The sequence below is a fragment of the Branchiostoma belcheri genome, unplaced genomic scaffold (assembly GCF_001625305.1).
Source record: "Branchiostoma belcheri isolate BF01 breed outbred unplaced genomic scaffold, Haploidv18h27 scaffold24, whole genome shotgun sequence".
In the NCBI taxonomy this organism is placed as follows: Eukaryota; Metazoa; Chordata; class Leptocardii; order Amphioxiformes; family Branchiostomatidae; genus Branchiostoma; species Branchiostoma belcheri.
In genome coordinates, this window is record NW_017803843.1 from 1403506 (window position 1) to 1430372 (window position 26867).

Genomic DNA, 26867 nt, shown 5'->3' on the forward strand with positions numbered 1-26867 from the left:
TTTGTTCTGAACAGAACCATTCCCAAGACACCACTTCACAAAAGACTGTCAGATTCTATCATGGTCATCATCACGGGAACAACCTGTCGCCTTAAGTTAAGGGTTTAAATGGTTCCTTCCATGTTCCACAGAGTCTTGTAAAATTTTCAACAAAATTTATGAGCATATTAAAAAGTTAAATGACACAGCATTGATGCTCATTCGCCCTTCTTTTGTGAACAAATATGTTGCCATCTCATACTGTCTACTTGTTAATCAAATGACAACTACTGAGGGAAGACAGAATGTATGTTATGTACAAAATACTAGTAGTGTAAACAAATTTGGTACTTGCTAGAATGTGACTGGGAGTGAGGTGCAGCATATAAACAGGTGGTCACATTGACTCTCTCCACAATAACAAGGTCTCTGATATTTACATACTCTGTTCCATGCCATTATCTCCATGTTTTGACCAAAGCAATTCTATTCAAAACTTCAACTGAAAAAAAATATACCATGAACCTTATAGTTATACCTGGTATGTGAATGTGGAAAACCTATTAAAATGGCCATAGTTGATGTGTTGTACATATGATCTTCATTCTATTTGCTGCTTTCCACAGTACAAATAGTAAACACGGTGTACTTTGGACCTTCAACTGTCAAACCCCAGTGAGTTCACGCCCCCTCTTTGCTGATGTTGTTTCTCAGACTACACCCTGCTACACCTATACCTACATCTTTCCTTCCATGATGTTCTGTCCGTGTATTTTTTAGAAGATACATGTATGTTTTCCTCGAAACAGTATGGTACACACACACTCTCAGGTGTACACTTTTTTCAGTGTCAATAAATTACATAATGTATCACAGACTGTCCTGATTACCCAACCTCCTTACCCTGGAAAATGACAAACTCACCTACAGGTAAAAATACCTAGCACAATGATCAACAAGGGGCTGAGCATAAAGAAAACATATGGTCTTAGGAAACTGTCATTTCAATAACAGTAAGTAACCTGCAGCTATAATTTTTGGTAGACAAAAGGATAATTTAAATTACTGTATCGTAGCTAACTTACACCAAGGAGCTTTTTTAAACCTCCTTGCTTACACACAGGCCTGGATAGAAATGAACATGGATATTTGTGGAAAATGTGATATTTGTAAATTTTCCACGCCCTTGCGCAAATCTGCGTTGTCCAAAATTTGGAAATCAGACGGTCATGTGACCATCCCTTTGGTGTAAACAACGTCTAGTTCAAATGGACACCACCTAGCACCTACATCGCAGGTAACTCCTACAGAAAGCCACTGTTATTTGAACGACCAAAAATGTTACATATACATAATGGAAAGGTGGACGAAGTCAACGAAACACAAGTAACTGTTATATGACTAAAATAATCCCGTCAAAAGACAGGCACATAATTTCCTCTTTTGAAGCAGCTATCTTTTCCTCCACGTCACCCTAACACAGCGATGGACATAATTTCCTCCATGAATATCGCGGCTTATAGAAGCACTGAAAGTATATAAAATCAACGACATATAAGCTGGCAAGAGTTACATGAGAAGATGTGGCCGTTTGATAGCGATCAGGTCGGGCTTGAGATCAGCCAGCATCACACGTAGACGAAATCGCAGAGGTACTTTTGACAGTGCATCAGATTCGGCATAGGCAAATGGCATTTTAGCGCATTTGTGGAGATAGCTCAGGCGTACTACTCACCTATTAGTTTCTCTGGCGCCCGATAAATCTATCTACTGGTATCTCTGACTTATAGAGTTCATAATTTGTGCGAAAAAAGGTGCGGTTTTCGTTGTCTTCGTCTGCAGTCCGCCATCGACACCGGAAAATGGCCGTCTTCGCTCCCAATATGCATTGCGGAGGATGACATCATCCTTCCCAGGTCCGATTACACATGTAGGTGGGCGTGGCTTAGAGCACATAGTCAAATATTGACATAGGTATTGTTCGTTTCAATGCTTTGAAATCAGCAAAATCTCATTCATAAAACTGAGAACAGAAAATGTGTCAGCTCAATGGAATTTTTCTGGAACACCTACGAATACCACAAAAAACATGTCACTACCTCAGGTGATATTGAAAAAAACCTTGACTTTTGACCCACTACCTGCCATCATATTTCATTATTATTCAAAGGAACTAAAGGACAAGGTCTTCTTTAGTTCTGCCTGGGCACGTTTCAATATTCATTCATTTTAGCCTTAGACTACAAGATTAGGTCCTACCAATATTAACCAAAAGCAGGGGTGGATCTGTGGAGTGAAAATTTAATGTTACACGCAACTGCTAGGATTGTTTCCACATCTTGCCATCAACTAATATTTAAATGGATTCTTTTCTCCTATTAGTATGGTATCTGGAGCAAGTAAATCTGGATTAAAAAAATACACAACAGGCTTTGATAAAACCACTCATATTCAAATTTATTCCAAGGAACATAATGCCTAGATATAGAGTGGGTCTATTTCACATTGGCACAGTTTAATCATGGAAGGTTGATTACCAAAGTTAACACCAAAAGAAGAAAGCTGGAAGCGAGCCAAAGTACACAGGATTAACAAGAGACATGACAGGTGACAGTGACTGTAATAGTATCAGAAAATCTACCAGTAAACTAAAATACACACAATATAAATACATGCACCATTTACTTGCCATGATTTTGCTATATATCAGAATACATAGAGCTGCCATATTTAGTTATACCAAACAAAAAAGCTGAACAAGCAATAAAATATGCTTTAATACAACCACTCAGAAAATTCATAATCAACATTACATGAAACATACACTAGTATACTACTGGTATGATTGCAAAAATATGCTTCTAATGTGAGGACTTCTGAGAATAATTCATTCTTAATTTTCTTCATAAAATGGTTGAACATATCTTCATAGACTATACATGGTTACTGGTAATATCTGCCAAGAGGACTGCAATGCAACATTGTAGTTGCCCTGTTAATATGGGCAACTTTATCAACATTTAACTTAAACACAAACAAACAAACAAACAACAGTAAATGGACGGGGACAAAGAGCGCAACATTAATAAGATCAGTACTGCTCCTTTACTACTCTCATACTACAAAAACTATCAAAAAATCAGATTTAATTATCTTATCAAACAATCTTTTCTCCATGTGCATGGAAGATGCATCTATCACTAGTGGGACTGATGTTAGATCTACTGCACTTTACAGTTCTCCTGGTTTTGAGCTTGACGGATTCGCTCCTGTCGCTGTGCCCTCTGCTCAGGAGTCTTGGGCCTGCTGAGGGAACGCTGGCCGCGCAGCCTCTTGGCGGCCCCTTCCACCACCTTCTTGGGACTGTTAGTGATCTGGACCAGGGCAGCATCTCCATTTCCATCCTGCAGAAGGGTGACGATACAGGATGTTAAAAAACCTGTGCAATCAACCTTATTGGTGCTCACCTTCATTGTCATGGAATATGGCTTTCTTCACAACAGAAGTTGAGGATGATAAAGCCACCAACTTCATCCATAGAAAACTTCACCTAAGGTCAGGCGCGGTGATTTCGGCTAATTCACTTCCATTCCTCTAAATGACCTTGATGCTTTTTGTTCAGATCCAAAGTTTAATTTCTGTTCTTAAAATCTTATGTATCCACCTGTGTGGTGTATGTATCCCCACATACCTGTGCTATTTCTAGTTTGAACTCAGATTTCCTCATAAGAGAGTGACATTCAGCAAACTAACTCACCTTTTCCTGAGAGGCCTGACTGCGGGTGACCCTTCGTGCCCCTGTACTGGTGACATCAGTGATAGGCTGGCCAATCAGGTCCCGGCTATGGGTTCTTCTCAGACTGCTGACTCCAAAAGTAGCATCACCACCAGATGTAGTGCTGGAACTTGTGGGCATCTCCTGTCTACCTTCTGTGAACACAGGAAAAAGACATTAGCACTGACAGACTGACACCAACTACAGCAATGGCAATCACAAAAGAAAGCTTTTCTGTTATAGACTTGCATAACGCTGCCCAACCAACATGGTTCAATTATTTCCACACATCCAAGAAAGAGACACCTATTCTGAAGTAAGGAAATGGGTTGAAATGCCTTTCATATAAATACTATACAAATGTAGTTGTTCAGATGTAACAATGTACCGGGAGGTCTCTCTGTACCTTTGTCAGTGCTGAGACTCTTCAGCAAGTCCTTGCTTTTGCTGCGTGTGGACAGACTACGGGTTGAACTGGAAGTCTGTGGCAGGTCCATCCGCCGCACGATGTATGGGCTCTTCTGGCCTGATGGGATATCACTGAATCCTGAGGAAGATCACAAAATATGGATTCAATACAATAAGGTGTCAGAAAAAGAACTCTCCTGTTTGCAAATGACTTGCAGGATACAAAGCATGAAGTACAAAAAATCATACCTTTGCTGACAACTTCTGGTAATCCTTCAAGTTCAAAATCATCCTCTTCCACATGACTTTTGGAGCGTTTGGCAGTAGATTCCAGCTTGGTTGGTGTCGCCAGGCGCTTCCCTGTGTCAGACTTCAATCGGCTGCAGGCTTCCTCTGCCTTAGACACCGTTGTGTTGCCTTCACTGCCTTCTGCTTCTGGATGCAGCCTGGTGCTGCGGCGACGTTTCATGGATAACGATTTTCGTCTGTCTGACTTCTTTGATTCATCTGTTTTCTTAGAGTCATTGGTAGGTGGTAGGTTGGAAGCTACAGTAGTGTTCTTCACTTCCTCTGAGTCTGTAATTGTCAGTGATGTTGGCACTATGTCTTTGTTATCTGCAACAGATGTGCTGCTGGTAGTGTGTGGTACAGACTGGGCAGTCCCACCAATGGCTGCTGCATTATCTCCTTTGGTATTTCCCCCTTTTGCCTTCAAAGCCTTCAGTTGGTTACCGACCAGCACAAGGCGGGATTTGAGCGTCTCGTTGGCAGTCTCTGTCTTCTTGAAGCGTTGAATCAGGCTGAAGTACTTCCCAAGGTTCTCATCTGCCTCCTTGGTCTTCTCCTCCAAGTCTTGTTTTGCCTTCTTCAGAGATTCCTCCAACTCCTTTGTCTTGTCAGTATCATCGGTCTTAGTTGTCTTCTTTCCCTTAGTCTGTAAGTAATAGATAGAATTCAAGACTGTCAAAATGTGTTCAATTGCAACTGAATACGTTATAATGATCCAGAGTGTTGAAATAGAAATCACAACAGTTACCAGTGTCCTCTTTCAGGCATACAAATTCTTGATTGGCATTAACATCTATATCTATAGTTTTTTTTTTTTATTTATTTATTTGGCTTACAAAGAAGCCAGGGTGTCCCAATATAGTTTCTGAATCTATAGTTCACATACTCTTTGTTACCAGCATCTTGATCTTTTGTTGGATCAAGAGTACAATAGACCCCCAGTATGCACAGAAATGGCAGAATAACATCAGAAAATAACCGACAGTGTCTACCTGTTTAGTCAGGTTTTCGTTGGCTGCCTCTAGCTCTGTGACATGGCACTGCAGCGACGACAGGTCCTTCTCCAGCTGACGAGCGTTTCTCAGCGTCAGCTGCAGCTTACCCTGTGGACATGATAACACAGAGATGAGCTTTCTTCTAAAAGAAAGGTGGTAAAGGCTGATAGCAATCTAAATATTTCCAAGTAGTGTAGTTAAATGAACTGTGTCTTATTAAAATTAGTGCATTCACAAGAGCATTAACTACAGCAATGTAATTCAAACAGCTCGATGTCCTTACCTGCAGGGCATCCTTGTCCTTCTGCAGCTTGTCTGCAGTCTCCTGCAGTGTCCTGACTGCCTCCTCCCCCTCCTGCACCTTGCTGTCCATGTCTGTCTGCAGGGCCTGTAGGCTGGACCTCAGTTGCTCGCTCTCCGTGCGCTCTTCGGCCAGCTGACCGCGCAGGTTGGCACAGGCAGTCTCCAGTTTCTGCAGCTCCTTGGCTGACTGGGCTGAGGATTCCTCTTCTCTAGCCTGAAGCTGCTGCTTCAATGCCTCATACTCAGACTGGAGACTTTCAATTTCCTTATCCTGAATACAAAAGGGATTGCAGAGATAAAAATTGTTCAAGTACGTTAAGCTCTTACTTTGCATTATTTAGTGAAACTGCCATTAAAGAAATGATAATCGTTTTTGGTCATAAATGCATATAATTTATGAAACACACTACAAACCTTGAGAGCCAGCTCAGCCTTTGTTTGTTCAACTTCCTGGTTCAAACTGGTTCTATCCTCCTGTAACTGGTCTATCTTCTCCTGAAGTCCACTCTTCTCAGACTGGCTGGTCTCTAAGTCAAGCTGTAGAGAGACACATTTTTGGGCAGGTAAATAGTAGAATATTAACATATTATTTTAGAAACATATTCAGTAACTAAGGAATTGCATCTACCATGAATGCCAGTCGTATCTGGAAGGTGAAAATGACAAGTTTAAACAAGATAAGATACAGCAGAAGCAGCTAGCAAGGATGTCCAAGTGCAGTACCTTGTAGCTCTCAGCAGCCTGCTGTGCCTCCTGTAGCTGTCCCATGGTCGATGTCAGCTCCTGGCTGATCAGCTGATGTTCCTGCTGCACACTCTCTAGTCTCTCCATCAGCTCTCTCTTCTCCTCCCTCACTCCTGTCAGAATCTCCGTCATCTCTCCCAGCTCAGCGGTCACAGACTGCAGCTCCACACGGACAGTTTCAGTCTCCACCTGCTGTTGGCTGTACTGGTCCTTCAGGGTGCTGAGGTCATCAGAAGTCTGGATTAAACTGGTCCTGTCCTGCTCCAATCGGTCTATCTGCTTCTGTAGACTGGCTTTCTCAGTCTGGCCGGCCTCCAGGTCAAGCTAATGGAAGACACGGGTTCAAATGTAAATATAGGTTGATACCTCATTCACATCTCTACATTTCAACTACTAGTATATATGTATGTATACAGAAACATGTGCAGCTAGTTTCATAGTGGACATGATACGCAACTCGGACATGATACAAAGACAAAACTAGCACCTTGTAGCTTTCTGCTGTTTGCTGCACCTCCTGTAGCTGCCCCATGGTTGACGTCAGCTCCTGGCTGATCAGCTGGTGTTCCTGCTCGACTCTCTCCAGTTTATCCACCAGCTGATTCTTCTCTTCCCTTACTGCCTGCAGCTGTTCTGTTGCCTCCCCAAAGTCCATGGTGACAGCCTCCAGTTGGGCAGTAACAGTCTCGTTCTCTGCTTGGAGTTGATTGTACTGGTCCTTTAGTGTGCTGATCTCCTCAGCAGTCTGGATCAAACTGGTTTTGTCTTCCTGTAACTGCTCTAATTGCTGCTGCAGACTGGCTTTCTCAGACTGGCTGGCCTCCAGATCAAGCTGATGATGTAAAATATACAAACATAAACACACGTACCAAAACATCTAAATCCAATCAAACAGTTTGAAACACATCACAGCATGCATAAAAATCATGTGGCAAGTAATCTCCATCATTAGAGAGACTGCCTAAAAGTATTAAGAACAGTACCTTGTAGCTCTCAGTAGCCTGCTGTGCCTCCTGTAGCTGTCCCATGGTCGATGTCAGCTCCTGGCTGATCAGCTGATGTTCCTGCTGCACACTGTCTAGTCTCTCCATCAGCTCTCTCTTCTCCTCCCTCATTCCTGTCAGAATCTCCGTCATCTCTCCCAGCTCAGCGGTCACAGACTGCAGCTCCACACGGACAGTTTCATTCTCCACCTGTAGCTGGCTGCACTGGTCTTTCAACTCACCAAGAGAATCACTGCTTTGTAGCCTCTCCTGTAGCACTTCCTCCTTCTCTTCTGTTAGATTTGCCAGTTGGACTTCCAGGCCTTCAATTTCTTTGTTCAAGTGCTCCTTCTCTGCTTTGAGCTGTGTACTTTCACTAGTTGCTGACACCAGCTTACATTCCAGGTCACTTCGGTTCTCCTCCAATTCGTTGATTTTTGTGGTCAGTTCATCAATTTGCTCAGACAGCCTCTCTTTCTCCTCTTCCAGGGGTCTTATCTGAGCTGTGGTTTCAGCAATTGTCATACTGAAGTTTTCTTTCTCACTCTCTAGGGATTTGATTTGCTCCTTCAACAGCACGTTCTGTCCCTGCAGTTCCTCATTAAGCTGTGAGGCTGCCCTTTCCTCCTCCTGTAGTGCATCCACCTCACTAGAGGCTTTGTTGAGTTGGTATTGTAGAGAGGAGTTCTCGGCAAGGGCTTCTCTCAGCCTGTCCTGCAAGTTGGACAGCTCCTCAGACATCATCTTGTTTTCCTCATCAAACTTTTCTAGGTCCTTTTCAAGAGCTGCCTTTTCTTCTTGAAGAGTGGAAACATCAGTGTCAGTCTGTATCTTTGTTTGAGACTGCGAGCTCAGGGTCTGTGTAAGTTCTTCCTGAGTTGAGAGCAGCTTCTGAGAGAGAGTCTCTCGTGAACCTCGCAGAGACTCCAGGTCCTGAAGAACAGTCTCCCTTTCCTCCCTCAGTGCCTCATTCTCAGTCAAGGCCTGCTGGACTCTAGTCTCCAGTTCTACTGCCTGTGTCTTCAACTCTTCCCTTTCTTGCTGAAGTTCCTCCAGTTTGTTGTTCACAGCAGCTAGCTTGGCAGTGAGGCTTTTCACCTCTGATTCTTCTTCCTTGATCTTGGCCTGATGTTCATGTCGTACGTGGACCATCTCCTTCTCTGCCGTTGCCATGGCGTCAGCCTGCTGCCGCAGCTCCTCCTGCAGGGAGGTGATGTGTTCTGCAGCATGGGCCAGCTTCTTCTGCAGGTCATCCAGCTGGGGAGGGGGGCAGAAATAACATCTATCAAAAGTTCAAAACCCAAAGGAAAATTTCCAACATTGATGTCTTCACCTTATGGGGGAAAAAAAACTTAACATGGGCTGGAAAATTTTAACAGCAAAATACATTTTAGTCAATCTAATGTCCAATTAATGAATCATATCATCACTACAGCTGGGAAAGGAAGGATTATTAGTAGCTAACACTGACATCCTAACTGGGAGCAACTGTGACAAACCAAATCACAATTGTTTCATTCACCCTTGTGATTTACTTGAACATACCTGGTGCTGTAACTTTTTCATCTCGTCTTCCTGACTTGTGCACTGATTTTGTGACTGCTGCAGCTCAGCTCCTAACTCTGCCAGTCGCTGGGTCTGCTCCAACATGGTCTTGTCTGATGAGCTGGTCTGAGGTACAAAACACACTTCATATCAAGCAACTATTTGGTATGCTTATGATCAGTTTATTACTTAGTATGGCCAATAACATGCATTTTGATTTAGATGAATGACCCTTTTTAGGTGTTCAGGGAGCATGCGACCATGAGTGAAAGAGAATGTTAGTGTCAATGAAACAAAGATATGAAAACTTTTTGTCTTGCAGTTTCCTTGTTGGTAAAGACAAGTTGCTAGATCACTAAACTGCACTAGTCTACATATTCAGCATTACATTCTTTTACCTGTGCCCCAAGTTGTTCCTGAGCCAGGTGAAGGGCATCCCTCAGACTGGCAGCTGTCTCCTGCTCCACCTGCAGGGCATGCTGATGCTCCTCCTCCATCTTCTCACACCTGGACTGCAGCAGCTCCACCTCTGTCTGGTGACTGCACTGTAACTGCTGTAGCTCATCTTTCGTGTTCTTCAGCTTTGTTTCTGTCTCAGACTGCAAGGAGGCACTGCTGAGCTGTAGCTCTTGTACTTCAAAGGCACTCTGCTCTGCTTTGGCAGTCATCTCAACCAGGAGGGTTTCTGTGTCACTCAGCTTGGTTTGCATTTCTTGCATTTGCTTTTTCAAGTCATCCTCTGTTGTAGCTGCTAACCTGCTGGCTTCTGCAGCTGTTGTCTGGAGCCTGTCAATCTCAGCTTGCAGCTCAGAAATCAGATCAGTCTTGTCTACAAGTTGCTTTTCCTTCTGTGCCATCTCCTCCTTGATGTCTGCAATCGCTGACCTGTCCTGCTCCTGTACAGCTCTGTGCTGAGCCGCTGAACTTTCCAGCAGTCTTTCAGCCTCCTGTTTTTCACTCTCTAGCCTGGCTACTTCAGCCTTCAGGGTATCACAAAACAGCCTCTTCTCTGTAAGGTTCTGTGTCACTGTGGCCAGGGTTTGCTTGATACTTTCAATGTCAGCCTGTAGTTCTTGCTTTGCGGTGGTATGCTTCTCACGTGTTTCTGTCAACTCTGCATCCCGTGCCTGAATGTCCTCCTCCAGCATGGCTACCTCCATTACTTTCTTGGCAAGCTCTGATTGGACGTCATCTCGCTCTTCCTGCATCCTACTGAGCTGGCTGTTCTTCTCTTGAATTGACTGATGAAGACCTTTCTGGCTGGATGACATTTCCTCTTCCACTCCCTCCAGCTCTGCCTTAAGATCTTCAATTTGCTTTCCTTGACTTTTTGTAGCCTCTTCCAAGTCACAGATCAGGTTGTCTTTTTCCACCATTACCTTCCTCATCCCCTCCATCTCTGCCTTGTGCACCTCCACCTGTGCAGTCAGGGACATGTTTGTGTTTCCGGTGGTCTCAAGCTCAAGTTGCAGTTGGGACAGCTCAGTCTGAGCTTCCTCCAAGCTCTTTGTGGTGTCATCTATATCTTCCTGCAGGATCTGAAGCTGTGCCTGTGTTTCCTGAAGCTGTTTCCTCAAGTTTTCCCTTTCAACTTCAGACTCTTTCCTTAGATTGCCTTGACTTTCCTCCATCTTTTCCAGCTGTGCAGACTTCTGCTCCAGGGTTTCTTTTGTGGCCTTCAGCTCACTCAGCACACCCTCCTTCTCACTTTTCAAGGCTGTGATTGTGGAGTCTGAATTTTTTTGATTATCCTCCAGGGCCTTGGACAGCTGTGACAGCATGCTGCTTATGTCCTTTACGTCAGCTTCAGCTCTTTCTAGCTTAATGTTGGCCTCTTCAAGCTGTTCTTGTAGCTGTATTTTTTCAGCCTGGCTGGTAGCAATGGTGTTGTTCAGCCTGCCTACACTCTCATCCATTTCTGTTTGAGTAGAGTCCAGCTTCTTACTTAACTCTGAGACATTGGCTTCCAACTGAGTTTTCTGTTCTTGTACATTTGCATTTTCAGCCTCTAGTGCTCCAAGCTCCCGCTGCAGTGTATCACAGCGAGACGACAGCTCCTGACAGTGCTGTTCCAATTGGGCCTTGGCTGTTGCTTGCTGTTCAAACTGCTGTGTCATTCCATCAAGGTCACTTTGCTGGTTGTCAAGGTCAAACTGGGCTTTACTGAGTTCAGCTTGCAGCGAGTCTCTCTCCTCTTCAACTCGGTTGAGTGATGCTTGGAGATCCTCAATCTTCCCAGCTGACTTGGTCTCTGCTTCTTTATTGTTTTGAAGAAGGGCAGCTATCTGTTCTTCAAAGGACTGCATTTTCTTTTCTCTTTCTTCTCCTGTGGCCTCCAGCTTGTTCAACTCATCAGAAAGTCTGGTGCACTCTCCTGTTTTGTCATCTACCATAAGCTGTAACTGTTCTAGCTGTGTTTCCAGAGATTTGACCATGGTCTCCTTGTCTTCCATGTCCATCTGTGTCAGCTGCAGCTGTGAGTGCAGACTGCCCAACTCCTGGCTCTGCTCCTCCTGTTTCAGCACCAACTCTTCCCTCAGACTCTGGGTCAAGGTCTGGAGAGACTCTGTCTGATCCTGGAGCTCTGCTATTGTCACATCCTTCCCTTCTGCTTCCTTCCCTAACTCTGACAGCCTGCTCTGCAGGTTTTCACTTTGCAGCTGACTTTCTGAAAGCTTGTCTGAAGCTGTCTCCAGGTCAGCCCTCAGCTTCTGTAAAGTCTCACTTTGTTGGTTTAGTTGAGAAGTCAGAGACTCCATCAGTTCTCCACCTGACTGCAGCTCCAGTTTGGAGGATGCCAGCTCATCTGCAGTCTTCTGGGCTTTAGTTTTAAGGTTTTCCAGCTCCTCTTCCTTGGTCTGGAGTTGGGATTTGTTATTCTGCATGGCCAGGTTTGCCTGCTCTAACTGATCGGTTGCAACTCTCAGCTTCTCCTCTTTGCATTCAACTTCCAGTCGCAGGGAGTCAACATCCTTCTGTGCTGTCTGCAGTTCTGTGTTCAGGACTTGTATCTCCTCTCGCCTGGCTTGTACTTCAGAGTGGCTGTTCTCCATGGACAGGGTGGCACACTCCAGCTGTTCCTCCGTAGCTCTAAGTTTCTCTTCCTTATCCTGAAGATCCTGCTTGAAGTTATCGACATCCTTCTGGGCACTCTGGAGTTCTGCCTCTAACTCTGTGATCTTGGCATCCTTCTCTGTCACATGGTCCTGGGCAGTTGCCATGGCAGCCTGAGCCTTCTCCAGCTGTGTCTGCAGTTCCTCCTGCTGCTCTCTCTGGTCGTCCACGTCCATCTGCAGGACCTCCATCTTCCCCTGCAGCATCTGTTTCTCATCTGTGGCTTCCTGCAGCTCAGACTTCAGCGATACCAGCTGATGCTCCTTGGCTTCAACTGCTGACTTCTGGGTCTCACACTCCTGTGACAAGCTGCTGGCCTCTTGCTGCAGCTCAGTAACCTTTTGCTGCAGTTCTTCTGCCATCCTAGCTGCGGTGGACTCTGTGTCTTGCAGCTGAGCTCTTGCAGCCTCTAACTGCATATCCTTGGATTTCACTGCCTCTTCTTGACTTTCCAATTGACCCTCCAGCTTGGCTGTCTCACTTTCAAGTTGATTAACCTTGTTCTGTAGCTCTTTGGTCACTTTGTCAGCAGATTCTTCGGTGTCCTGTAGTTTGTTCTCAATTTCTGCCAGCTGTGCCTGTGCAGACATATGCAGCTGGGTAACCTGCAGGTGCTTCTCATTCAGCTGGTCCAGTTGTTGCTGCAGCTGCTTGTTGTTTGCTTTCTCCTGGTCTAGCTGAGATGACACTTCACAGAGCTCTTTACCGATACTGCTCTGCTCTTCCTTAGCACCTTGAATCTGAAGGTCTTTGTTTTCCAAGGCTTCCTGCTGGCTGTCTAGTTTAACAGTCAGCTCTGACAGCTCCTTGTTCAGCTTGGCCACTTGTTCCTCTAACCCCTTTGTGGCCTTGTCGGCATCAGCCTCCATTTCTTGTAGTCTGGCCTCAGCTTTCTGCAGCTCTTCCTGTCTGGCACTATACTGCAGATACAGTTGCTGTTGCTGGGCTGTCAAGTCATCGTGCTGTCCCCAAAGCTGTGCAAGGCTATCCTGTTTCTCCTCCAACTGCTGTGTCACTGATGCCACCTGCTGGGCAGAGCTGCTGAGTTCCTCTTTCACCTTCTGCAGCTGTGCATCCCGTTCTGTCAGAAGCTGCTCACTGTGCCCTAGTTTGGCCTCCAGGTTAGCCTGGGTCTCCTTCAGCTCTGTCTTGATACTTGAAAGAGCCTCTTCTTTGTCCTGCAAAGTCTGCTGGAGAGTGGTCATTTCCTTCTGGAGCTCCCTTCAAACACAAAAAAAGATATGTCGAGACTGTTAAAACTTGAACTTTAAACGTAAGCAGGCTAAGAGACATTACTGGTTGTGTAAAAGAAAATCTCTATATCCAACTTGAACTTAAGTTTAGAGACTTTTTTCCTCAGACTGTATCAGTTCAGGTACGATAGTTATCTACAGACAGTGGTAGCGCTGATAGTCTTACTGGAGTTTCTCCTGCCCAGTCTTGAGCTCAGTCTCCGCTGACTCGGACCGGTGGCGGTACTTGGATGTTTCTTCCTCAGACTTCTGAAGTGTGTCCAGCAGGTCACTGGCCTCCTTGGCCTTGTTGTCAGCCAGCTCACAGGCCTTCTTGTAGTCAGCCTGGTGGAAACATTCATAATTTTTCAGCCAATTGCAGAAAATTGTCATGATAAATGTCAACAGAAGGAACTAACTAATTGCATATTTACAGCTGCAACACCATTAGTGATAATGTTTTTAATAATGAAACATGCAGTTACCTGTAATGTAGTGTTTTCCTTCTTCAGTCCATCAGTGGTGGCCCTGAGCTGGGCAGTCTGCAGCTCCACAGAGTTGTAGGCTTTCTTCACCTCCTCCTCCAGTTCTGCCACTCGAGCCTCAACCACACCCTTCTCCTGACGGACAGTGTCCATCTCAGAACGCAGCTGGGTGGACTCATCCTGGAGACAGGAGCAGGAGAAAAGTTACCAACCTTTTAAACTTACAAGTGCCATTGTCTCAAATGAAGAAAATTCACACCCTAAAATTGACCTTGGTCTAAAAATGTTTGGTAAACTGGATATAAATAAATCACACCTGGGCCTGCTTGAGTCTGTTGTCCATGTCTGTAAGCCTTTCCTCTGCCTTCTGCAGGTCCTGTAATCTATCTTCCTGGCATTTCTGCAGGCCAGACAACTCCTCATCCTTTTTGGCTAGCTCTTGCTCCTGTGTTTTCTGTGCCTGGAATGAAGAAAATCCACAGCTCTTTTAAATCACCCAACAAGGCAGGGATGCATTCCAAGAGTAAGAACGTAATGAGAATGAATATATATGTTGTAGTAAACCCACACTCTGCATATCCACATTACCCAGTGATTCCTACCTCCTGTGCCCTGGCCTCCATCTCCCTGCCCCGTGCCTCCAGCTGGGCGATGCTGTTCTGCAGCTCCTTCTTGTCCTTCTCCAGCTGCGAGGTTCTCCGTTCAGTCTCCTGCTGCTGTTCCTTCACCTGGTCCTTCAGCTGCCGGGTCTCATCCTGCAACTCATTCCTGGTGCCCTGGAGCGAATAGAGAGAGGACCATGGCTTCATTAATACACTGTTATAGTGATGGTATCGTTTTCATGGGGAAAGTTTTGTTCTCACGTCTTCTAGGTTAATGTAATTTTGAATTCTAGACCATCCTTTTCAGATTCCTGTCTAGTGTAAAACAGAAAACATGGGCACAGCACAGTTGAACTGTAGTCTTGCACTCACCTGTAGGTTCTTGAGGTCTGTCTTTAGCTGCTGATGTTCCCTCTGCAGGGCTGATAACTCAGCACTGCTCTCCTTACTCTTCTTGAGCTGCTCCTGTAGGTTGGCCAGGTCATAGTCCTTCTTCTCCAGCTGGGAGCTGAGTTTGTCCCGCTCTGTCGTCAGGGTCTGCAGCTGTTTCTTAGCCTCGGCAGTCAGTTTCTCCTGGTGAGTGGCCTTGTTCTCTGTGTTCTGGGATAATTGAACATGTTCAGTTAACTTAGTAAATTTAAAACAAAAGAACACAGGAATTTGTGTGCAAGTATGGAAACGCTTTTCCTTGGGGAGTGACTAATGGGTTCAAGTCAGTCATTGTCTTGGCCCAAATATAACATTTCGCAACTTCTATGAGCTTTAATGGGATTATGCTCCACAAGTGTTGTTTCAAAACAGGAAAGCACACTGACCAGTAGTTTCTGTTTGAGTTCCTGGATGTGTTTCTCCTGCCGTGCACTCTCGTCTGCCTTGTTGGTGAGTGAGTCTCGCTCCCTGGTCATCTCCTGGAGCTGTTTCTTTATCTCTGCCACAGACGCTTCCTTAGACTTCATGTTCTGCTCAGCACACTGTAAGAAATTCAGCAGAAACTGGCTCTTTAAAAACTTGAGGTAACAAAACTGGAATTATGTTGAAGATTTTACTGGGCTTTTATGTTGTTATAGTTGCGATAAGAGCTGCCCAATCCTTGATACTCTGAATAAAAACATTGTATTTAATTTATGTGATGCTTTCTTGATGTGCTGTGAATAAAAATACTAGTAGTATACATTAGATACAAGTTTTCTGTTAGATACTGAGTACGGAAATATATGTTAAACATAAATACAACAGACAAACCTGAAGTTTCTGCTGCAGTTCCAGGAGTTGTTTCTCCAGTTTGCCCTTCTCCCTGTCTGTACCCTCAGCCTCTGCCTGCACCTTGTTCCTCTCATTCTGGGCCTGTTGGATCTCCTGCTGGAGTTTGTTCCTGGTCTCCTGGTGCTGTTTGTCCATGGAGGCAAGCATCTGAGCCTGTTGTGCTATCTGGAAAAACAAAGCATTAAAATACAATTATGCAAAAAAGAAAAAGTTTTTCCTTCAATCTCCCAAACTTGCAATACAACTAAAACACTACATTCAGCAGTTAATTCCACTTTTCCTATCCTAGTACATTAATGCTTTTTAAAAATCAGCATATTGGATAAAACACACAGTTTTGGCCTGGAAGACGTGTCACCGCTCGGTCCTACACTAAAAGCCACTATGGAAGCTAGAACACTATGAGACCATATAATGATGAGTCTCGTTTTCGTGCAAGATCACAAAATGTCCATGAATATCGGAATTATGTCTATTTCTACCAGAAAACCTACCTCTGCATTGAGCTCCCGTTCCCTTTCCTTGAGTCTCTGCTCGTGTGACTGGCGAGCAGATTCAGCATTATGACGCTGACACTCCAACTCCTGGCCGAGAGACTTCAACTTCTTCTCAAGCTCAGCAATCTGAGGAATTCAACAATGTTTGTCAGCACATCTTAATTTAAAGGTAAACAATTGCAAATCAAAATGAAACTTTTTCAAAATTATCCAAACTGTGGCTCAGATAGATACTTCTTTACTATCTTAAGATACTATAATACAGATACATGACATTGCATACATACCTTCGCTTGACTCTGCTCATGTTGGTTCTTTGTCTTGCTGGCCTCATCTTGCATCTTGGAGACAGTTTTGTCCCTGTCCTGCAGGGTACATGTCAGCTTCTGCACCTGCTCCTGCGCCTCATTCACCAGCGCCACCTGGCGCTGCAGTTCTGTTTCTTTCCCCTGCAGCTGCAGCTCCAACTGGGACAGCTGAGTCTTCAGGTCTGAGGATGGGAGATGACATGAAGATCATATGTACATGCACTTGATAGCAACATAGCACTGGAAGTTCTATGCTATTACTGAACTCTATGGGTGGCAGCATGGACCAAATAGAATACCTTAGCTTTATACTGGTAACACAGTAGTAATACAGAATACTGTATATCAGAAAAACTTACGGACAGCATTTGCATTTCCTTCAAATAAGTCTTTATCCTGGTATAAAGTATTGTAATCAACAATTATCTAGGCAAAAGTTATTTTTTCTGCTAGAGATGAAGTGATCCTACCTTCTGTCTGTTTCCTGGAGTCCTGTAGAAGACCCTGCAGCCTGATCAGCTCTGTGTTATCCACCTGTGGGGCAAGTGGGGGAGGGGGGGTACCGAAGGGATCTTGTTTTTAGTCTGAGACCTGGTCCGAGGGGTGCTGACTGGGCCAGCTGGTGAGCCAAACGACACGAGGTCAAAGGAAACAGCCACATTGGACTTTGCTGGGGTGGCAGCAGAGGAAGCAGCCTGTTTCTCATTCAACTGTGAACAAAGCAAAGCTCAGAGTTAGAAAACAGCCTGTGAGCAGCAGTGCACTTCCTAAATCAATTTTCCTTCCAATTTCTTTCATTGAGGGAAAAGGGACAAAAAGTTCTATTACCGTTTGTTTGAGGTGTTTAAGCTCAGTGTTGACCCTGTTGAATTCAGCTGCGTCCCTGTCTCGCTGACTCTCCAGGTCAGTTATCTTCTTCTTCAGCTGGGAGCTTTCATCATCACTGCTACTCCCACTTCCATCTGTGGTCAGTCAAGACATCAAGTTTAGCATGTGAAGGTCTCTAAAACCTTGCAACAGTCTCCAGCTCTATACAATTTCAAATTAATGTATCTTAAAAGAATACAATGGCACTGTGCACACAAAATGTATGTAAACAAATGTGGAAACAGATTTTTTAACACTAGTAATGAGATGTATGTATCTTGTGGAGTTACTAACAGATTTCCTTCCAACTTACGTCTCCTACTCCCCGTGTACTCCTGGCTCCTCCCACGCTCCAGCTCAAACTGCAGCTTTTTTATCTCATGCTGCAGGTTCTTGATTTTCTCTATCTTCCCACCTAACTCCTGACGCTGGTGGTTGGACGCCTCCTGTCCAAAGAAAACAGGTGTATTCAGTATGGCGTCACTGCATGAGAGTAGCTACTATATGTATCTTTTGATTTCTTCCTATATTCAACTATACAAGTTACCTACAATGACATTTCAAATACTAGTAGTATACAAAAAGCGTACCTGCAGCTGTGAATTCTCAGCATGTAGTTTCTCAGCCCGATGCTGCGCCTTGGCGAGTTCCTGTTCCACACGCTCCAGGTCCCCCTTCAGCTGGTGGTTCCTGCCAGTCTCTGTGTCCAGCGAAGCCTTGGCGTGAGACAACTGCCCTTCCATACAGGACACCAGGGATTCTTTTGTCTGCAGGTCATGCTGAATCTTCTCTCTCTTCTTCTGAAGGTCCTCACAGGACTCAACAAGGGTCTGGTTCTCTCGTTTCATAATGGTTACCTGGGTGGGAAGATATAAATACAACAATGCATCAGTATGTTGGGCATGTATCCAAGATTGCTAGTTTACACAGAAAATGGTGAGCAGTACTAAGAGTAAGACACATTCACCTGGTTAAAGGATGACCTATAACTTAGTATAAGTGTAAAGGACAATAAAGCGAAAAAAGTTCAACACACTGCCTGCATATCTTCATCAATAGACAACATCTATTGATTGAGATGTGAATAGGTTGTCATAAGAAACAAAAGTTGTCTGTAGCTAAGAAAATAAACTTAGGAAGGACCAGTTGTTTTCTCACCTTATTCTTCTCCTCTTCTAAGTTGCGTTTTGTTTTCTGCAGCGTCTGCTCCAGACTGTCCATCTGGAACTGTCGCTGTTTCTGCTCCTTCTTCAGCTTCTCCAGGTTTGCCTCGATCTCAGTGACTTTCTGGAGAGCCCGTGTGGGCAATCCATCCTTCCACTCTTGAGCTGCCCAGCTCATGGCTACACCTGAACATCAACATACATGTATCATAACAATATATACTCAAAGTTTCATGCATTGTATTCTCAAGCTCCGTTAAGGAATACATACCTTAAAAAAACTTACATGTGAATCTAGATTTCAAATTGAAATCTATTTCTTTCAAAGTTTCATAAATTATAGATTAGTGCTTCACTTCTGTTCAGCAAGGTGGTACCTAAGAGTAAGACCCTGTTTTTACCAGACTTTAAAAAACTGGTTGAAGCCGCTAAATAACTACTGTAGTGGGGAAACCCAGCTAAAACCTCTAGCGTTCTTACCAGACTTTAAATAAACTGGTTTTGTAAAAATCCTGTCCGGTGAATATTCCGTTAATCAGCCATGATTGCAGATTGAACAAAAAGCCTTCTTCTAATATGCCATCTAGCTAGCATCTTCAGGTCCTTTACTGCGGCACTGATCTCTTGTCTTCGAGAAATCCTGCTGCCCCAACTTGACTGACAGTACCCCCACGTCCCCCACCCAGCTTTTTCTGTGTCTCCTACTCTCCAAAAAAGGGTATCAGAAGCTTGGTCTTGTCTGCCGACTAGGTTGCGTATGCTGATTACATTGCAAGATGAAGAAAACCAGTGGAAAAGAACTCAAAACATTTTTTAAAACCTGGAGGTCGCACACGGCCCAGATACTGAACCTGGAACTATGACGTAAAAACTGGTTGAATAAACCATTATCATTAAGACCAGGTTTTTCAAAAACCTTATCAATCCTTCCGATTCCCTAAAGAACTGGTTGATTTGCGTTCACAACAGGCTAAATACAAACCGTTTTTTCTCCGCTAACTATTTTGCAATTTCAACTCGTATGACTATGAACTAGGGTACATAAATTTGTATTAGCTTCATTGATGAATAATTTCTAAGTAATATTAGCATAGAAGTGCCACTGACTCCGTTGCTACAGCTGAAGTACTAGTACTAACTAGGTAATCAGTCAGATTCAGAAGTTCTGTATCTAATATTAGATTCTAAACTGTTCAAAGACATAAACGACCAAGAATAAGATACATAAAGTAGGCTAATATCGCACCTTAACTCGAAAGATAACTTGTAAACATGAAATCGTCAGGCGATGTCTGAGGTCTGACTTCTAGTACTACTACATGTACTAGCACTACTATCATAATTTCCCAAAGAAAGAGATTTTTGGTGGGAAACACAAACGTCCATGTTATCGATTTGCTGATAGAAGATGCTGCCAAAAAAGGCGTTTCAAAAGTCCTTACCTTGAGTCTTTCTAGTAGAGAAAAGGCCTTAATCGCAGATGCTTGTGTTTCTCTTTAAACGTCTGAATTCAAACTAAAATGCCCGTAGTTTGTTGTCATTGTTCAAGACGACAAACTGATGCCGTTTTTCACGGCTTCAAAACCTGAGACACTAATACTGCATGCTGATTGGTCAGCGATCCCAAGGCATGACGGGATGGGGTCGCAACTTGAATGGCGTGTGTGACCCGAGAACGCATAGCAACGCACCAGATATCGAGGGGATTTAAATAACATTATATACTTAATATACGCTACAAGATCACAATACTGGTAAATTACGAACTATTCATAATATTCTTATTTGCAGTTGTTAGAAAAATGAATATGATATTCTCTGTTTCATTATTTCCTTGTATATTGAAGTTTAAGCTCGTGGGGATTCCTACGTTCTGATGCGATGGGTGAGTACATTTCTGAAATTCCATCCATCTGATATCATCAAAGCGTCTGACAACTCATTCCATTTACACGGAATATTTGTTCACCCGCGGGCTTTTCTTGGCGAGATTTAACAGACAGGCTACAGGGTCATATCCGAACACCTTACTGGCAGCGGCTGTGTGGACTTGAACCTCACTGTTTGGCGAGAAAAGTGGGTCCAACTCTTGGTGACCCCGGGGGCAAGGAAGCGTGGAAGAGTCCGCCGTTTTTGTTGTCGTTCCGGCTCCCATATTTACTCAACGGACCAGCCTGGATCCACGGGTTCTGACGCAGATCTCAAGGATTTCGTACAGAATCACACAGGATATCCTCCACGGTGTGTGGGGAGAGTTATCCGGTGAATGTTGGCGCGGTTTTGAGGGGTGCGTGCGACCCTGACTGACAGGTAGGTCGGCGTAAGTCTATGCCTCCCATCTGGTCTCCCTTCGGTCCGATCAGCACGCAACCACTTGCTATTGTTTGTAAATCGGGGAAGCTCTTCTGATGGGGCCATTTATTTGCTCTCAAGCCGTCCTTTCTATCGCCGATGAATCTAAAAGGTCGGATAGTACCACGATTTTTACCATCGTGAGGTTGTGTCGTGTCTAAAGTGGATAGAAGTGGGAGGGAGGGGGGCACTAGGCCAGGTAAGTGGTTCCGAGTGACTCAGTGAGTGGTGGACATACCACCTGTCAGGAAAATTATGTCCCCAAGGCGTAGAGGTCGTGATTCACCACGGTTGTAGAGTTGTTTGTGGCCGGATGTGATGATACCTGTTGAGGTTTCTTTAGTACCAGTCATTTTTGTTTACCTTTACACTACAACAAACCAATAAAAGACAAATTGTATGTTGTGTCTTTACCTTCAGATATGGACCTGGACCCAAAAGTCTAACAAGGAAGTTCTGAAATAGTATACAGCAGTCGAAGTTTGATGGAGTTTACAAAAACAAAGAATATATATATAAATAAATCCTCTTCAATATGTACTGTCCTGTGCTCATTTTGAGAACACTGATTGGTAGCTGTGCGTGGAGACTCAGGATTATTGTGATTCGGGATTACATTGCATTACCCTTGCTGAGGGTAATGAAAATGTAAGCCCGAATCAAGAGTCTCCATGGCTAACTGATTGGGTGCTTTCTAATACAGGTTCAGGCTTTCAGCATAGATGACAAGAATAAGAGTTCAAAATTTATTTTTCTGTATACTCACTTGTTAACAAAAGACAAAATTGGATATGAATGGGGAAAAATACAACAAATACAGATCAGACAGTTCTCACTGTTTTTTTCAACACCAGTCCACTGAAGTGTGTTGTTGTAAAAGAGCAATGAGGTACCAGTAATTCATCCTTATTCATTGGCAAATGCTTGGGTTGAAAATGTAGGGTACAATATAGGGGTCTCTTTGAGAACTTAAAATTATCCATAAGTGTTGATACTATACAAGGTAACTCTGCACTTCCCTTACAAACAACATATATTACCACCCTGACTCATGAGTCATGGATTCCTTATTGTTAGCTTGTTTTGGGGTCACTACAGTTTTACCAGACCAGCTGATACAAGATGATACTGGGCTTTGCACAAGTAAAACTGGATGTTGCTAGTACCATGGAGACCACAAGTCTGTCTGGACTATTCACCACCACTTGCATGGCTAGATGACTAGCATGTTTCCATGTCAATGACCTCAGCAAGAGGCTGTTTTTAAATGAGTCAGTGGTATTTCACAGTCCATTAAGATTTGCTTGAGAACACCCTTATCATGAACATCATTTACAGACCCAATAAGTCCTGCAAATGAGGCATGTCTGTTAATGAGCTTGTTACAATCATCCCCACATTAACCTTTTGATATACTGATCCATTCTGTGTTGCATTTACAGCAGCTTTTAGTTTACAAAGCTTAGTCCTTATACATATACATATAGATGAATTATATAAGTACTACTTTTCTTCTTAATCCTCAGGTAGAAGACCCTCCCACAATGTTTCAAGCTTGTACACGGAGGAGAAGGAAAAGGTAGCAGATTATTGAGGAAGTGTTGCTGAAGCAACAATGCCATTTGGACTGAAGTTAAAGAAGACCAAGCGATACAATGTTCACACGAAGAACTCGTTCGTGATTCCCGTGCAGTTGCTGGATAACACAGTGATAGAATGTACCATCACCACGGAGAGCACCGGACGCCACTGTCTGGAGGCTGTTGGGCAGAGGTTGGAGTTACAGGAGGTGAGGATTTCTTCATTTGTTTCACTTGCAAGCAATATTTTGAAGCAGTGAAGATATCTTTTGTTGCATCTTATTATTAAAACTTTCCCAGACATTTCTTGGGATCAGGTTTAAACTCATATAAATGTGCTATTATGCTATGGAGCCAGTGTCAAGAATTGTCAATGATTAATGCAGGAACTTCTGGGGAAGAAACCTTTCTCATGTTATAGTTCCCCATGGCACATGTCTCCTTGTATGTTATGCAAGCATCTACTAGTATTTTGTTATATGTGGTCAGTGAATTAGAGTACCCTGTAGTTTTCTTTCATGGTTTGACTCAGAGACTGTCTGGTTTGGGTTCAAACTTGTACATCAGTTAGAAATCGTCTGGGGTTAGCGGACAAAGTATGGCTAGTCCCGCAGCCTGGCACAGGTGGTTCTTTTCACTGACAGGTAGAGTGACTGCTTCATCTGGGCAATAATTTAACTCAGACACACTGTTGATATTCTAATCACCTCCTTCCCAGGAGAGACTCAAATGGGGCCTAAGGAGTTCAAGATGGCTTAGGAATGGGGGTGGGGGCTTTGGATGCCTAGATTTCATGTTACTGACAACACATGAATATAACAGAGCTGAGCTATATGACAGAGAGTAGTAAAATTCTTATACAGGTAACAGAAGATGAAAATGGCTTGATTTCCCACTGGAAGACTCTGTGGTTGTCTCTCTTTTTTTTTTACAGAGGGGACAGTCATGATCACACATGTAGGTAGACCTTTTGTGTATGGTCTGATGCCAAGGATATTTCTGGAAAGGAATCATGTTTTTTTCTGATGTCCAGAAAACACATACATGTATTACAAAATCCCAGGGGCCAGGGACAAATATGTAGACAGAGGTTGGCTGAAATTCCTCTCCCCATCCACCACTTGTTGTTTAATACTTATGTAACTAATGTGCCAAATGTCCTGCGGTAAGCCACAGTACAGGAATCCTCTGTTGGATATATGCATCACAATGACTACCAGTATCTCAAGTTGCGTGATACAGACATACTGATTCTGTGATTGAGCAATTGAAATATAAATGTGTTAGAATATTTACCATAATTGCCATGTCTGTTGTCTATATTTGACTTGTGTCTCTTGTAGCTTTTCCTTGGGGTGAGATGTTTCTTATGACCCATACCAATTCTGGCAAAAAGGAATGTTCCCTTGGGAAGCCTCTGAAAAGTTGGGAACAGCTTTTGAACTTGTTATTACTCTGTTGATGACGGGAATGGATCACATTTGTTGCAATGAATGGTCCATACCAGCCCTTTGATTATAATCAAAGATATGTATAATCTATCACTTGACAGTGCTGTCAACAGGTCATTCTTTAATGTTAAAACTCTGCATTCCTTAGGCCTATACTAGGCTATAGGCATATGGAATCCATACTCATGAAAGGCTGGGGTACACAAGGAATTTTGTCATACAACACACTTGTCCTTGCAAGAGACATAGACATGAAGGTCATATTTCCACTGTGTAAATATTGTTTGGGAATAACATGTCCATTTAGGATAAGGGTATAGGAAGCTGATAAGAGAAGAACAGTACAGCAATGTTTATGTAGGTATCCCAACCAGTGGTCATGACAAGCCACTCAGGCATGAAGGGCCAGCACATGTGCTAGTTCAACCCTGAGGCAGCAGAAGGACAGATGTTACCATACTGTAGTCTGTGTGTACAGACTGGAAACTTGATGTAGAAACTTCCGGAAAACAAGGCAGATATTGCTAAGCTTCAGTCTGTTTGCCTCTTCCCTAAAACTTGAAAGAGGCAAACTCTTTTGTTGACTGTCTTGGGAACTTTCCTCAGAGTGTGCTATTTGCCTTGTCAGAGTTGGATAATTGAGGCATGACCCAAGTGTGATGTTTACCAAGCTAGCTCGCCCAACTGTGAAGCTGTATATAGGTACATGTGAGTCCACCCTGGCTGGCTAGCAGGTACACAATAAAGCAAGACTAGCCAGGGGTCACTACCAAACTGGGTCAGCCAGCCAGCAGTGAGAGTAGATCACACCAACCAGTAACCTCTTTCAGTGTCCCCATCCTGTGTTGTCTGGGTTACTGCAAGAGAAGTCTTCCTGATGTAAACACCAGTCAGATCAAGATGATATAAACATGGGAAAATGCCAATGCCTTTCAACGTAGATGAGATAATTTCCTTGATTGTCAGTTGTGAACATGATTATATGGTTCCATGTTTTGTTTCTATTCCACTGTAGAACATGAGTTTTACCTTTGTAGGACCTTATTCATTGGATGGTGTATTCCTAGACAGGTGGTAAGTTAAGCTGTGATGTTGTGGATTGGAGAGAGACTGATGACCAGGAAGGGCACAGAGAACAGATTTCTTGTAAAGGACACACTGGCAAAGATCGCCTGGGGGGAGGTGGAAATAAAAAAAGTTGCACCTGGAGTTTTCTATCAACAACATTGTAACTAGTCAGTTTGGAAAAAGAAAGGAAAACAGTAATTGGAACAATTCTTTAACTGTTGAGCTCAGAAAATGATCTTCATTTACTGGATGGATAAGATGCACTTTTCTGTGTCTCCTGTTGTACTTTTCCCCAAGGACCTCTGCACTGACAACACCACTGCCCAGTAGTGGCCAGACTGTCAGGATGATGAGACCCAGGACTGGTCCTAAATCCTAGCCAACCATTTGTCACTGAAGGGATGTGATAATTTATAGTTTTTCAGATCTCCTATCTTAATTAGTGGCTCAGTATATCTATTAACTGTCCAGACACTTGTCTGACCTCTTTTGTCTTGGACAGGACAGCTCTATGTTCTTTATCTACAAGATAAACCTTAATGACACTACTGTCTACCCCTGGCTGGGAACACCATGCTAGTCAAATTCAGGCATTAGAACCTGAGATTCTGAGATAAGATTTCCATTTCTTTATTCTCTGACAAGATAATCTGTAATGAAAGGTTTCGAAAGGATAACAGACCTGGCCAAATTGATTAACTAAATTTGTTTTCTCCTTTATGGTTCATGCATGTATTTGCTGGAGTCCCCAGGTTGGATTGGTAGCTGATTCCTGTAAAAAGTTCTTTGTCTGAGATTTTAGATGTTACAGTGTGACTTAAATAATTATATTAGATTTGAAGATGGTATTTTGATTAACTTGTCTCCCAGTCATTAACCAATTAAGAGCTGCTGCTGTTTTTCTTCTCTGATAAAATGTCATTTGAATTGTCCAGAAAGTGTGAAGGTTTATCATGCATGTTGGTGATAGCATTCCACAGTAATAATAGGTTCTTAATTAGCTAGTGACAACTGCATATCTGTCACTCTGACAGTTCTCTACTAAAAAGGGGATCTGCATGTAGATATACAAGCCAGGCATTATTACTACCAACAGGATTCCTGGAAAGCAGAAAGGTACTTCATTCTCACACTTCATCCAATCTGCTGGTTAGCTGCATTTTGGAGGGGAAGCAACTTGTATCTACATGTTTTCATTCAGTGACAAATTATCTAGTGGACTGGTGACAATTTAAGACAAGAGTTTTTTTTATGTACATGTATTTTTTAATTTTCATTTTTACACACCCACATTGACAACAAAAGTAAACCTCCCAGCCTTCTATTAATAGTATTATATCAATAGTTTTGCTGGACTTTTGACTTTTCAAAAAGTTGACTTAAAAGTTTTCTTTCATATATAAAACTCTGTAACTGTGGAGTACTCTGTTCAGGCATTGACCCCAGCATGTAAGCAGTCTGTTGGAAGATTGGCAGTTTGTTTTGCTGAATGCTGTACAACCTACCAGATGTTACCACTGTATTTTTATGTTAAGTCAGAAAGAGGTTGAGTCAGAACACACAGTATTATGATCCTAAATCTTCACTAGATTAATGTTTGTCTATTCCAGCTGTTACAGGCACTCCTACATGTAGCTTGCCACAAGTTGGCTGCCTTCTTTATGATTGAATTTGAAGCTTATCCTCACAGCTGTAGCACTTATTCTTCCAAAGTCAGTCTGGCTCAACTCACAATGGAAGGCTGATCCTGTTTGTATCCTTTAGCCTTCCTCTAGATTCTAAGTTTTGTATTGTTTAGTTGTTATCCAATTGTGTTGCTGGGTTCTCTATAGAATACTTATGTACAAGCCAGGGAACCTTGTCAC

General features: G+C 43.3%; 4 protein-coding genes across 6 annotated transcripts in view; 1 reads left to right on the forward strand and 3 right to left on the reverse strand.

The window, feature by feature from the left end:
* LOC109471011 (kinesin light chain 1-like) overlaps positions 1-1881 on the reverse strand; it is a 39175-nt gene extending 37294 nt beyond the window's left edge. Inside the window, exon 1 of the mRNA XM_019770157.1 lies at positions 1715-1881. The gene's annotated coding sequence lies outside the window, so the exon portion shown is untranslated. The remainder of the gene's footprint in view (positions 1-1714) is intronic.
* Positions 1882-2415: 534 nt separating this feature from the next.
* Positions 2416-16606, reverse strand: LOC109470985 (centromere protein F-like). 2 transcript variants are annotated; one of them, XM_019770104.1, is made up of 21 exons: positions 16501-16606; positions 16211-16339; positions 15696-15881; positions 15269-15424; positions 14826-15053; positions 14454-14627; positions 14168-14311; positions 13852-14031; positions 13554-13711; positions 9419-13355; positions 9021-9146; positions 7476-8732; positions 6980-7324; positions 6472-6816; positions 6163-6285; positions 5729-6019; positions 5443-5553; positions 4412-5096; positions 4161-4301; positions 3737-3909; positions 2416-3383 (listed from the first exon to the last, which is right to left on the reverse strand). In XM_019770104.1, the coding sequence occupies exons 1-21, from the start codon at positions 16552-16554 to the stop codon at positions 3201-3203; spliced, it is 9126 nt and encodes a 3041-aa protein (XP_019625663.1). In that variant the 5' UTR covers positions 16555-16606; the 3' UTR covers positions 2416-3200. The 2 variants fall into 2 exon arrangements, with proteins under 2 accessions (XP_019625663.1, XP_019625664.1); XM_019770105.1 differs by lacking the exon at positions 6472-6816 and having other exon boundaries at positions 4143-4301; positions 6163-6297; positions 7085-7324.
* LOC109470988 (centromere protein F-like) lies at positions 16598-20173 on the reverse strand. Its single transcript, XM_019770108.1, has 7 exons — positions 19994-20173; positions 18547-18737; positions 17979-18245; positions 17702-17834; positions 17350-17483; positions 16992-17231; positions 16598-16703 (listed from the first exon to the last, which is right to left on the reverse strand). Exons 2-6 carry the CDS (start codon positions 18727-18729, stop codon positions 17037-17039), a joined length of 912 nt encoding a protein of 303 aa, XP_019625667.1. The 5' UTR covers positions 18730-18737; positions 19994-20173; the 3' UTR covers positions 16598-16703; positions 16992-17036.
* Positions 20174-20416: 243 nt separating this feature from the next.
* The window catches only part of LOC109470986 (tyrosine-protein phosphatase non-receptor type 21-like), a 21924-nt gene continuing 15473 nt past the window's right edge, over positions 20417-26867 (forward strand). Inside the window, exons 1-2 of one of the 2 annotated variants that reach the window (XM_019770106.1) lie at positions 20417-20861; positions 22430-22692. In XM_019770106.1, coding sequence (XP_019625665.1) covers positions 22519-22692 — 174 coding nt within the window. In that variant the 5' untranslated portion in view covers positions 20417-20861; positions 22430-22518. Of the gene's footprint in view, positions 20862-20993; positions 21016-22429; positions 22693-26867 lie in introns of those variants that run through there. The other variant, XM_019770107.1, reaches the window with a different exon arrangement.

Bases quoted from the DNA above. Each gene is read 5' to 3' on its own strand.
- LOC109470988 (XM_019770108.1), bottom strand. From the start codon at position 18,729: ATGAGCTGGGCAGCTCAAGAGTGGAAGGATGGATTGCCCACACGGGCT. The intron at 17,835-17,978 runs GTACGCTTTTTG...TTCTTTGGACAG, and splicing joins CTGAGAATTCACAGCTGCAG to GAGGCGTCCAACCACCAGCG. The intron at 17,484-17,701 runs GTAAGTTGGAAG...GACTGACCACAG, and splicing joins GTACACGGGGAGTAGGAGAC to ATGGAAGTGGGAGTAGCAGT.
- LOC109470985 (XM_019770104.1), bottom strand. From the start codon at position 16,554: ATGCAAGATGAGGCCAGCAAGACAAAGAACCAACATGAGCAGAGTCAA. The intron at 15,882-16,210 runs GTAGGTTTTCTG...TTGTTTTTCCAG, and splicing joins AACGGGAGCTCAATGCAGAG to ATAGCACAACAGGCTCAGAT. The intron at 9,147-9,418 runs GTAAAAGAATGT...TTTGTACCTCAG, and splicing joins AGGAACAACTTGGGGCACAG to ACCAGCTCATCAGACAAGAC.